The sequence below is a fragment of the Theropithecus gelada genome, chromosome 12 (assembly GCF_003255815.1).
Source record: "Theropithecus gelada isolate Dixy chromosome 12, Tgel_1.0, whole genome shotgun sequence".
Taxonomy (NCBI): domain Eukaryota; kingdom Metazoa; phylum Chordata; class Mammalia; order Primates; family Cercopithecidae; genus Theropithecus; species Theropithecus gelada.
In genome coordinates this window covers 74,088,828-74,101,286 of record NC_037680.1, presented here as the reverse complement: position 1 = coordinate 74,101,286, position 12,459 = coordinate 74,088,828, and the positions used below count along the sequence as shown (strand labels likewise).

The window sequence follows — 12,459 nt, the reverse complement described above, 5'->3', positions numbered from 1 at the left end:
TAATATAAATTTTTTACACTTTGCTCTTTTAATTAGCATATGATTTTTCCAACAGAAAGAAACTTCATGTGGAAAGAAATTCTCAAAAGTACTATCTCAAGACTAAAGTGCTGTTTTTTTAACTTTACTTTTCTCCTTTTAGACTCCAGAAATAGTTTCCTCATAAAACTGACTTCCTTTCTGGAAATGATTTTTGTTTCTAAATATGTTGAGAATCCATTCTTTTCATTTTCTCTTTCTCTCCCTCTCTCTCTCTCTCTCTTTCTCTCTCTCTCTCCACCCCCCTACTGCCTCTCTCTCCCTCTCTCTCTCCTTTTGCTTTCTTGGTAGTAGTTGAGAGGAAGGAGGGTAGCAGGACAGAGAGAAGAGGGAAAACAGAAAAAGAATTGTATGCCACTATGTCTGAATATATCTTCTACTTGTAGATAATTACATCCAAGTTGCCCTTTTGCCTTTTTATTTCCGTTTTTGGACACCTCTTTTTATCATCCAGCCAACTGGGATAGACAAAGCACCGCTGGTGCCCTGAGCGACAGAACTCTGGTAGGGGGCTGGCTGTAAATTGACGTGGCATGGAAATTCTCCGCTAAGTTGTAGCAGCTTGCATGTTTCTCTAAGATCAAGCCCAGCCTCCTGGAGCTGTAGCTTAATCATGGGTTCAATGACTTTACAGAAAAATGGATAGAAAAATTCTTCAACTCCTTTCTTTGGACCCAGATGTTTTCTTTTTGGTTATCTATGGTTTAGCTGAAAACAAAATCAAAGCAGTTAAGTCTATAAGTTTCTTTTTGCAGCTTAAACAACAGAATTTGCTGCTCTCCCTCCCCTTTCCTGCAATTTAATTCCTTGCAGATTTTGCCATGGGGTGCGGACTTAGAAAGCTAGAAGACCCTGATGATAGCAGCCCTGGAAAAATATTTTCTACCCTGAAGAGACCGCAAGTGGAAACAAAGACAGAATTTGCTTACGAATATGTATTGCTGGATTTTACTCTACAAGGTACTTTTTGCTTCTATTTTGTTTGTTAAATGTTTCAGAGATAAGAGACTACTAGGTGTTTTTAAGTGTGGACTTACAAATTTTTAAACTGTTCTTCATAATGAGATTGTATATTCAAACAATAATGCTTTGCTTCTTAATTATACTTTGTAAGATTTTTGTTTTGCTGTTTGCTTTGTTTTTTTGGTAACATGGCTCTTATGTACCTTCTAAAATTAGGAAAATTGCCTGGAAATACTTCTTTCGTTTTTAAATCAAATACTTATTATAGAAGGATTTATGAAAAATGCTTGATTTCCAGGACAAATAGCTATATAGCCTCAGTGACGGTTTGTATTGTGAAAAAGATTTGAAAATCACAAGAAGGTATTATGTAGGAAATATTACTTGCATCATATCGTGGAAGAGTGTTTGCTAAGACAATTCTGAGGCTTCCAGTTGTGTTAGACTCTGTGATTATGGTAGTCATTTGATATTTTTGACCAAACTAAACTGTAAGTTTTGAATATGTAGTTAAAAAAAAAAAAAGATAGCCTTCTGTAAGACACTTCCTTTACTCAGTGCCCTGTCCCCAACAGAGAAACTCTCTGTTCCCGAAAGTTGGAAACACAAATAAACAAGCCCAGATGGCAGCTCTGTGGAAGGAATCGAGGTGGCTCGATTTCACAAATACTTTGCCTCGTTTCTTGTGGAAACTTTAGAGTACTGTACAACTGCATAGACAAAGCAGCTTTTAAAAAGAGCTACATCTTTAATGATGAGGTACTGAAAATGAATTTTAGGGTGCCTTGCTTGCTGTTAAAGTTATCAGATATTAGTATTTAAAGTTCTTATTATAGTTATATTTTTAATTCTAATGAGCCACACATTTTATCCATTCTCAAAAAGTTTATACTAAATTATCATGTTGAATATTATCTTAATTTTTTCCAAATGTATTGTTTACACACATCCTCCTTTTTTTTTTTTCCTTTGCTCTAGAAACAGTGCATCTTTGTGCAAGAAGCAAGAGCAGCCCATTTTTCTTTGTCAAAAATTAAGCTGGCCAGCAAACAGACTCCCTTCCAGGGACATACACAAAATCTGTACATAGACTTTTAATATGTTCACATCCTATTTTTGTTTAAAGCTAAGGCTACCAAAGGAAAAAAATTAATATTCTTAATTTCTTAATTTTCTTTTTAATTATGAATGTTAAAAATGGATTAAGATAATGACGATTATCAGAGAAGTATCCAAACAACCGTTTGAATTTTTTCTACACTTTTTCAAAAACCTTCATTTGAGAAAATATTTGTAATGTGGTGCTATGTTCACACCACTGATTTTCCTTGTCAATTTTTTTTTAGGACTAGTTTCTGTAAATCCATAGGAGACGGACACATACTTTCCTTAATCTTGAAACACTGTCTATTCATGAATTTAGGTCAGAACCATTTTGATCTGTACTTTAGGATTCTCTGCACAATCCATCCTAGGATCATAGGGTTTAAAGTAACTTGAAAAGTTTTTCTGATTCATTTCCTTGCAACAATGTTAACATCTCAAACAAATTTGTATAAATGCAGTCATCCTTGAATCAGAAAGATCTGCAGCTTTATTCAAAAGTCATGTGGGTTTTGTTATTCTCAGAAGCCCTTCTCTCTGTGAAAGGAGTATAATTTCTACCTTCCACTCTAGGTGCTTAGAAGAGATAACAGAGTATTACACTGTAAAAGTTTAAGTACGGGCAGAGTGTGCAAATGTTAACACATAAAGCAGGCACATACTTTAAAGCTGCACCTGGTTCCTATTTGGTACAGGCGCCTAGTCTCCTGGTGCCCCATTGCTCTCCCATTTTTCCACATGTTTTTGTTTTAGTTTTTCTTTGTTTCTGTCTTCCCCATTGCCTTTGCTTCAGAAGCCAGGACTCAGCATCAGCCCAGCTCCACAAACCACCTTCCAGGTCATAGTTTCCCTGCTGCTCTTCTGTTGTCTCTGACCTCCGGCTGCCACTCCAGTGTATATAGGAGCGGGTCATGGGTGGGTTAAAACATGCCAGCCTTCTGTTTGGCACTGGTAATTCTGTCCTGGGGTTGCCGGGAGGAGTCTTGAATAGTGGCACCTCCTGCCTGTCAGAGGCCACCATGGAATGAGCAACCTTTCAGGAAATAAAACGGCCTGGTGACGGCCGTGTGTGCTCATGATGAGCCTGTCTCTTACGTTATTTTCCTCTGTTTTTTCCAAATAGAGGCCATGGCACAGAAAGTAGATCCAATGGGGGCAGGAGGAGGAGACCCTCTGAAAATTCACAGTGCCTTGTCCTGCATTATGGTGGTTGTAACTTTCTTGAACAACTTACTTATTTTCCATTCAATTATATATCACTTTCAAAGCTCCACCCAGAAAACAAAACAACTTACACCTCCCATTCTCTCCTTATCTCTCTGTCTCTGTCTCTCTTCCTCTCCCTTCCCCACACTTTTCTTTTTCTTTTTGGCCCTTGAATCATTATTTGCATCTCTATAGGAGAAATCATAGTGTAGACTTGAAGCATACAAAGCTCTGGAGTCATGGTTTTGGGGTCCTAATCTAGGCTGAAAACTGTGGCAAATTTGTAAATGTTGCTCTATGTCAGTTTCTCCTCATCTATAAAATGGGTGTTCTCATGGTGCTGACATCACAGAGTTGTTTTAAGGATCAAAGGAACTAACATAAGATGATCTACTTGGAAAGGTATCTGGCACTTAGTAAGCACTTGATAAAAGTTAACTGGTACGATGCTTCCTCTGAGAATACCCTCTGTCTCCACATTCCTCCTTAAACCCAGCTCCTGCAAGATGCTTTTTGACCAACCTATTGAGGTCATTAAAATAATTCCTACATTTCCCCTCTGATACGTAATCATCAAGTATTGGTTACTTATATGTTCTTTGCAAAGGTTCATACACATTTTTCTTATTCTGGCCATAAAATTATTAGTTTGTGCAACTGCAACTAGACAAATGTTTTTGGAGTAGTTCCTGATTGCGTTGCCATGCTGGGTATCTTAGGTACTATGAAAGAAATAAAACACATAGCCCCTTCTTTCAAGAAATTTAAAGTCTCATCCAAGTAGGCAGAATTTTTCTGGAACTTTATGCCAAGTCTACCAATTGCACTAATGAGCCTTCAGTAAAATGTTTTTGATATGTTTTCTGGATTATTGTATAGTAATGACTTCTTTCACTGTATTATGATAAAGTAACAATTCATTATTCCTGCTTATTAGTGAGAATTTGAAGTCATCTAGAGATTTCTTGTAGTATATCTATCTATATGTGTTTATGAAAGTATATGATGTATGTATATGAGTGTGTTATAGGGTTTCTTAACAAAAAGTTAAAATAACTCTACAAGTGATCCAAAAGGGTTAATTTACCTCCTTGTACAATTCCAGGAAACAACCTGAATAATAACAGCCTTAAGAATTTTTAGAGCATTTATAGCTTTGTGAGTAAAAAGAGGTTCTACAATACTAAAACCCAACAGAAAATTGGATGGTAGCTTCCTTATCTGAATTTCTGCTAGAATTACATAAAATATGAGTGAAATTTTGCTAGCCTCTAGCTTGCTTCATTATTATTAGAACAAGAAATTATATTTGCCTTTCATCATCACCATTAACAGGAATAGATATATATTATACATGTACTCTGTGGAAAATGCTGATTAGCATTGGAAATATAAAAAAGAGTAAGACAGTTTCAGCCCTCGAATATTTTGTATTCAACTTGGTCAAACTGGACAAGATCATGAACTCATCAAGGTTAGGAATTATATCATCTACATCTTTATACACCCTGTGTCCAGCACGATGTTTGGAATATGAGTGATGATCAATATTCTTTGTCGAATGAGTGAATGAACAAAAAATTATAATACAAGGTACATGTGGAGGAAATAGTGTGCTACAACAAGTATCAGACAAAGGAGAAATCAATTTTGAATAGGATCAGTTGGAACTAGAGTTAGGACTTTAACTGACCCTTGAAGAAAGTGGCTTAAACAGAAAAAGATTCAGAGGTTGGAGTAAGTTCAAGGGCTAGTGAACAGAGCAGTGAGCTAAAGGAGGTTTTCTAGAGAGGAAGCAAAAAGTAAGATTCTAAACTAATGGGATATGGGAAGGTTCTGGCTTAGCTAGAGAGTTAAGACCTAATTCTATGGAAGATAAATGGCAGTAAAGGCTGTTTGAACAAGTAGTTGATAGGGGCAGAAAAGTGTTTTAAGAAGATTCATGTGGAATTGCAGTGAGAAGGGATGGAGGCAAGAAGTCAAGGCCAATGATGAAGAAGACCTGTGGGTGAAGGTCAGTAATAGGGATAGGATACAAGGGGTAGATATAACAGATGTTATGAAGGAGGAACTTGGCCTGTGACTGGCTGGATATGAAGGGATGGAAAGAATGAGGAATCCAGGATGACTTCCCAGTTTCAAGCCTGAGTGACTATGGAAATAATGAGTCCTCTTACAGAAGGAGGGGCACCCCGAAGGGAGTCTGTCTGTAGTCAAAGAGCAATTTCATTGCAGTCATGTTGCATTTGAGGTGGCAGTGGAAGATCTTAGTTGAGGCAGTTATGGATGCACAGCTGACTGAAAATTTCAGGAAGGAATTGAAATAGATATTTTTTTTTGAGACAGGATCTCACTCTGTCATCCAGGTGGAAGTGCAGTGACTCAGTCACAGCTCACTATAAACATGACTTCCCAAGCTCAAGCAATCCTCCTGCCTCAGCTGCTGGAGCAGCTGAGACTACACATGTGCCACCTTGCCTGGCTTATTTTTTAATTTTTTGTAGAGATGGAGGTCGGTCTTGCTCTGTTGCCCAGACTGGTCTCAAACACCAGTGTTGGTAAATTGTTAGAATCATTTAGGAAAAAAAATGTGTGGCATTATCTACTTAGCTAAAGATATACCCAACAGAAATGAGTGTACATGTGCACCATGAGGCACTACAAGAATGTTCACAGAAGTGTTGTTTGTAATAACTCAAAAGTGTAAACAACCCAGAACTCCAAAAAACAAAAGAATGGAAAAAATAAATTGTGGTGTACTCACACAATACTGCAGAAATCAGCAAATACTCTGTAAAGGGTTGGATGGTAAATATGAGATCTCCGACATAACTATTCAACTCTGCTGTTGTAGCGCAAAAGCAGCCGTAGACAACATATAACAAAACAGACCACAGGCCACAGTTTGCCAACTCTTACCACACTGCAGTGAAAACAGAGGAACTCCAATTACACAAGATGAATTCCACAAGCATGATATTGTGTGAAGACAGACACATAAGTCCATGCTATATGATTCCCTTTGATGGCTCAAACGGAAGTATAGTGTTTAGGGCTGCATTCTGGGAAGTAAACTAAGAAGAAAGGCAAAAAAGTCATTATCATGAAAATCAAGGTATTGCAGAGAGGACAGGAGCATTGTGATTGGAAAGGGTAAAGGCTTCTGAAGTGCTGGCTATTTTCTAATTTTTGAATGAATAGTGGTTACCCTAGTGCAGGGGTCCCCAACCCCCAGGCTGCAGACTGGTACTGGTCTGTGGCCTGTCAGGAACAGGGCCACACAGCCAGAGGTGAGCAGCAGGCCAGCAAGCATTACCGCCTGATTAGCAATGGCATTAGATTCTCATAGGAGCATGTATTGTGAACTGCGTGTGCAAGGGATCTAGGTTGCACACTTCTTATGAGAATCTAACTAATGCCTGATGATCTGAAATGGAACAATTTCATACTGAAACCATCCACTCCCTGCCTCCATCCATAGGAAAACTGCTTTCAATGAAACCAGTCCGTGGTGCCGAAAAGGTTGGGGACTGCTGCCCTAGTGTTGGTAGTCTTAAGCATGTTTTGTGTCTTTTTCTTTTGTATGTTACATTTCCACTCACCCCAACCCAAAAAAAAAAGTTGAAAAAAAGAAAAGACTGAATAGGAAGTGAGTAGGGATAAGGCAAATATGGCTGAAAGACAAAATGTACAAATACTCAGAAGGGACAGAAAACTCTGTGGTCTGTCTGGAAACTGAAAATAAAACAGAATGGTAGGAATGTAGCATATTAAGGAGATAGCAGTAAACATAAGACTTCAGGAGTTTGGTCATAATTTGGTCCTTCATATATCTGCCTATAATAATGAACTACATAGCTCAATAGAGTTGTATTGTATTTTAAAATTGCAGTTAGGAAGAACCAAAACAGTGAGTAGATAGTCACACATTGAGTAGATCATCCAAGATAAAACACTGGAATTCCACAGAAAGTGACAAGAAATACCTAAAACAAGGAAGGAGAAGGAAGTGAGGCAACTTGTTCGGTTGGGATCAGCTGAGGGCTGAGAGAGACTCCCCAGTATGAGGAAAGGTTAAGGGAGAGACCCTCAGTACTTCACCTTCCCACTGTGGACCCCTGCAGTTCTAACCATGGGAGAGCTCCTCAACCCTTGAGGCCCTGAAACTAACAGGGAGCTGCCAAGAGATTGTGCCACAGGACTGTCCCAGGGAGGAAGGGCATACTGGGTCCCAAACACCCCCGGAGACTTAGGCAGCTACAGCAAGGCACCATTTTAGAGCCCCACCCCCAATGGACTGAGTACTGTCGTAGATCTCAGTGATGCTAGGGCTGAGCCACAAGAGATATGTGGACTATTGCCCTGTGACTGAGGCACAAGCAACTGCATGCAGGCTACTGCAGCCAGGCCTCAGGTACAATCCAGGTGCAGGCTACTGCCAGGTGCAGGTACATGCGTCTGGGCTGAGGCATCAATGACCACAGGCTACCATGCCCAGAGCTGAAGTGCTACCAAGGCATAGGCTATCACGGCAGAGGCCAAGGCACAAGCATCACATGTGTTCCCCACCTGTCCAGGCTGCCACCGCTGAAGGCAGCACCTCCCACCCCAGTGACAGGACAGCAGCATGGCCACTGCTGCCCCCAACCTGAGCATTCCACTGGTGGCCTGGGGAACATCCCACTCCTGCTTACCATGACTGGTGCCTGCACATGCTATCAGAGGACTGAGGACAGCCCCTCTAGCCTAGCTTCACTCCTCTCAACATGCCAGAGCACACAGCCCAGAGGTCAGGGGATTGTTCAGCCAAGTTCACCACCACTGGCACCTGAACACTCCTTCCAGAAATCTACCCATCTGGCTGCTGCCACCATAGCTGGCACCTATCTGCATGCACCCACCTGCAGGTCTAGGGACTGGCCTACTCAGCCCACCACAGACACTGCCAACACCAGGTTGCACTGCTTGCAACCCAAAGGTTGCCCCATCACTGTCACTGCAATCACCCATGCCACCCTGGCTCTCCAGGGGGCCAAGGACCCTCCCACCCTCCCAACCCACTGCTACCACTACTGGCAAAATTAAGCTTCCTGGAAGTCCAAGAATTGGCCCACCTGGACCTGCTAACACCCCTGCCAACAAGTGCCTTACTGGGTCCCAAAGACAGGCATGCTCAACCCTCTGCTGCCACCACTGGGGCCCAAAGACTGGCCTACCTGGCATCCCAGTCCCCAACAAAACCTCACCACAGCATCCACTAATAACCACACCCTAAGCCTCCATGGAAATCACAGCTACAACTGATGTTGTTTACAGCCAAATAAATCATACAGAGACTACACTATTCCACACACCTAGAATCAAAGCCAAAGCATCCTACCCAACCAACACCATAGATACATCCTCAGGAAAAACCTTTCCACAAAAGAAAATTCAAAAAACTGGAAGAAGTGGCTGTTACACCAGATGCATAGATATCAACATATGAATGCAGGACACATGAAAGTACAAGGAAATGTGACACCTCCACAGAAATGCAATAATCCTCAGGCAACAGATCATAAACAAAAAGAAATTCATGAAATTCCAGAAAGAATTCAAATTATTAACTCTAAAGAAGCTCAGTGAAATACAAGAGAATTCTGAAAAATAATACAAATAAATCAGAAAAGCAATTCAGGACATGATGACAAGTTTACCAGAGAGATAGATATAAAAATAAACCCAGCCAGGCACGGTGGCTCAGGCCTGTAATCCCAGCACTTTGGGAGGCTGAGGCAGGCAGATCACTTGAGGTCAGGAGTTTGAGACCAGCCTGGCCAACATGGTGAAACCTCGTCTCTACTGGAAAAAATAAAATAAAATTAGCTGGGCATGGTGGCACATGCCTGTATTCCCAGCTACTCAGCAGGCTGAGAAAGGAGAGTCACTTGAACCCAGGAAGCAGTGAGCCAAGTACCACTGCACTGCAGCCTGGTAGCCTGGACAAGTAAGACCTTGTCTCAAAAAATAAAAATAAAAATGAACCAAACAGGAATTCTGGAACTGAAGAATTCCTTGAATTAAATATAAAATACATTCAAGAGCTTCAACAATAGACTAAATCAAACAGTAGAATGAATCTCAGAACTCAAAGACAAGTCTTCTGAAATAATCCAGTCAGACAAAAGTAAAGAAAAAAAAAAGAATTTGAAAGGATAAACAAAGTCTTCATGTCATATGGAACACCATGAAGTTACCAAATACTCAAATTATTGGAATCCCAGAAGGCAAAACAAGAATGAAAGGGTTAGAAGACCTATTTAATGAAATAATAGATGAAAACTTCCCAAGATTTAGACATTCAGGTACAGGAGACTCTGAGATCCCCAAACACATACAATGCAAAAAGATCTTCTCCACAGCACATTATAGTCAAACTGTCTAATGCTAAAGACAAAGAGAGAATTCTAAAAACAGCAAGAGAAAAGTATCTAGTCACCTATAAAAGAACCCCTATCAGACTAACAGCAGATTTCTCAGCAGAAACTTTACAGGCCAGGAGAGAATGGAATGACATGTTCAAAGTGCTCAAAGAAAAAAACTGCCAGCCAAGGATACTACATCCAGCAAAATTTGCCTTCATAAATTGAGAAATAGGGCTGGGCGCAGTGGCTCACGCCTGTAGTCCCAACACTTTGGGAGGCCGAGGCACTTAAGGTTAGGAGTTCAAGACCAGCCGGGCCAACATGGTGAAGCCCTGTTTCTACTAAAAATACAAAACTTAGCTGGGCGTGGTGGCAGGCACCTGTAGTCCCCACTACTCAGGAGGCTGAGGCAAGAGAAATGCTTGAAGCTGGAAGGCAGAGGTTGCAGTGAGCCGAGATTGCACCACTGCACTCCAGCCTGGGTAACAAAGTGAGACTCCATCTCGAATAAAAAATAGAAAAAGGAGAAATAAAGTCTTTCCCAGACAAGCAACAGCTGAGAGAATTCACAACCACTAGTACAGCCTTACAAGAAATGTTCAAGGGAGTTCTAAACCTGGAAAGTGAAAGGACAACATTTACCATCATGAAAACTATACAAAAGTATAAAACTCACTGGTAAAGTAAACACACAAATGAGGAAGAGAAAGGACTAAATGGCACCACTGCATAAAACCACCAAGCTACAATGATAAACAGGAAGAGCAAAATAAAGGAACAAAGAACATACAGAAAACAATTAACAATATGATAGGAACAAAAACTCACATTTCAGTAATAACTTTGAATGTAAGTAGATTAAATTCTCCACTTAAAAGATATAGACTGGCTGAATGAATTTTAAAACATGATCCAATTACGTCTTGCCTATAAGAAATGCACTTTACCTATAGAGACACATATAGACTGAAAGTAAAGGGATAGAAAATGATATTCCATGTAAATGGAAACCAGAAGTAAATAGATATAGCTATACCTATATCAGCTAAAAGAGTCAAAACAGTAAGTCAAAAACAGTAAAAAAAAAAAAAAAAAAAAAAAGAAGACAAGGCACATAATGAATGATAAAGGAATAAATCCAGCAAGAGGATATAACAATTCTAAACATATATGCACCCAACACTGGAGCACCCAGATTCGTAAAGCAAATATTGCTAGATCTAAAGAGAGAGATGGACTTCAATGCGAGATTAGTGGAGTACTTCAACCCACTTTCAGCATTAGACAGATCATCCATACAGTAAATAACAAAGAAACATTGGACTTATTTCTTATAAACCAATAGATTTTAATTTTGAGCAGTTTTAGTTTCACATAAAAATTGAGCAGAGAGCATAGAGGGTTCCCTCATATCTCTTCACTGCTCCCCCCCACCACCATTTTCCTGATTATTAACTTTTTTAAATAATGTCAATTTTTATTTTAGATTCAGGACGTACATGTGCAGGTTTGTTACATGGGTATATTGCATGATGCTGAGGTTTGGGGTTCAACCGATCCTGTCACCCAGGTAGTGAGCGTAGTGCCCAATAGTTAATTTTTCGATCTCTGCCCCATTCCCTCTCTCTAGTAGTCCCAGTGTCTATTGTTGCCATCTTTGGGTCCATGAGTACCCAATGAAACACTGGATTTAAAACAGACATTAGATCACATGAACCTAACAGACATTTACAGAGCATTTATTCAACAACTTCAGATTACACATTCTTATTAGCACATGGAACATTCTCTAGAATAAATCATATATTAGGCCAGAAAATGAGTCTCAACAAAAAAAATTTTTGAGATAAGTTCTCTCTCTGTTGCCTAGGCTGGAGTGCAGTGGCACAATCATGGATTGCTGCAACCTTGACCTCCCAGGCTCAAGTGATCCTCCCACCTCAGCCTCCCAAGTAGCTGGGACCACAACCATGTACCACCACACCTAGCTAATTTTTTTTTTTTTTGTAATTTTTGTAAGTTTTGTAGAGCTAGGGGTCTCACTCTGTTGCCCAGGCTGGTCTCAAACACCTGAGACAAGCAATCCTCCTGCCTCAGCCTCCCAAATTGCCAGGGGTACAGGCATAAGCCACTGCACCTAGCCAACTTGTTTTTTCTTTGAGATGGGGTCTCCCTTTGTCTCCCAGGCTGGAGTGCAGTGGCACAATCATGAATCACTGCAGCATCAACTTCCTGGGCTCAAGCAATCCTTCCACCTGAGCCTCCTGAGTAACTGGGACTACAGGCACACACCACCACATCTGGTTGATTTTTGTATTTTTTGTAGAGACTGGGTTTTGCCATGTTACCCAGGCTGGTCTTGAACTCCTGACCTCAAGCAATCTGCCCACCTCAGCCTCCCAAAATGGTGGTATTACAGTCATGAGCCACCATACCCAGACACAATTTTTTAAAAAATGGAATCATATCAAGTATCTTCTCAGACCACAATGGAATAAAACTAGAAATCAATACCAAGAGGAACTTCGTAAACTATACAAATAGATAAAAATTAAACAGCATACTACTGAATAACTATTGGGTCAATGAAGAAATGAAGAAGGAAATTTTAAAATGTCTTGATATTAATGAAGATGAAAATATAACATATCAAAAACTGTGGGATACAACAAAAGCAATACTATGAGAGTAGTATATAGCAATAAATGCCTACATCAAAAAAGTAGAAAGATTTCAAATA

The 12,459-nt window shown here is 40.1% G+C and overlaps 1 protein-coding gene across 2 annotated transcripts in view; it reads left to right on the top strand.

The window, feature by feature from the left end:
• The first annotated feature begins 237 nt into the window (after nt 1–237).
• Nucleotides 238–12,459, top strand: part of RFTN2 (raftlin family member 2) — a 94,424-nt gene continuing 82,202 nt past the window's right edge. Inside the window, exons 1-2 of one of the 2 annotated variants that reach the window (XM_025405283.1) lie at nt 320–543; nt 853–999. In XM_025405283.1, the coding sequence (XP_025261068.1) occupies nt 861–999 (139 nt within the window). In that variant the 5' untranslated portion in view covers nt 320–543; nt 853–860. Of the gene's footprint in view, nt 1,000–12,459 lie in introns of both variants that reach the window. The other variant, XM_025405282.1, reaches the window with a different exon arrangement.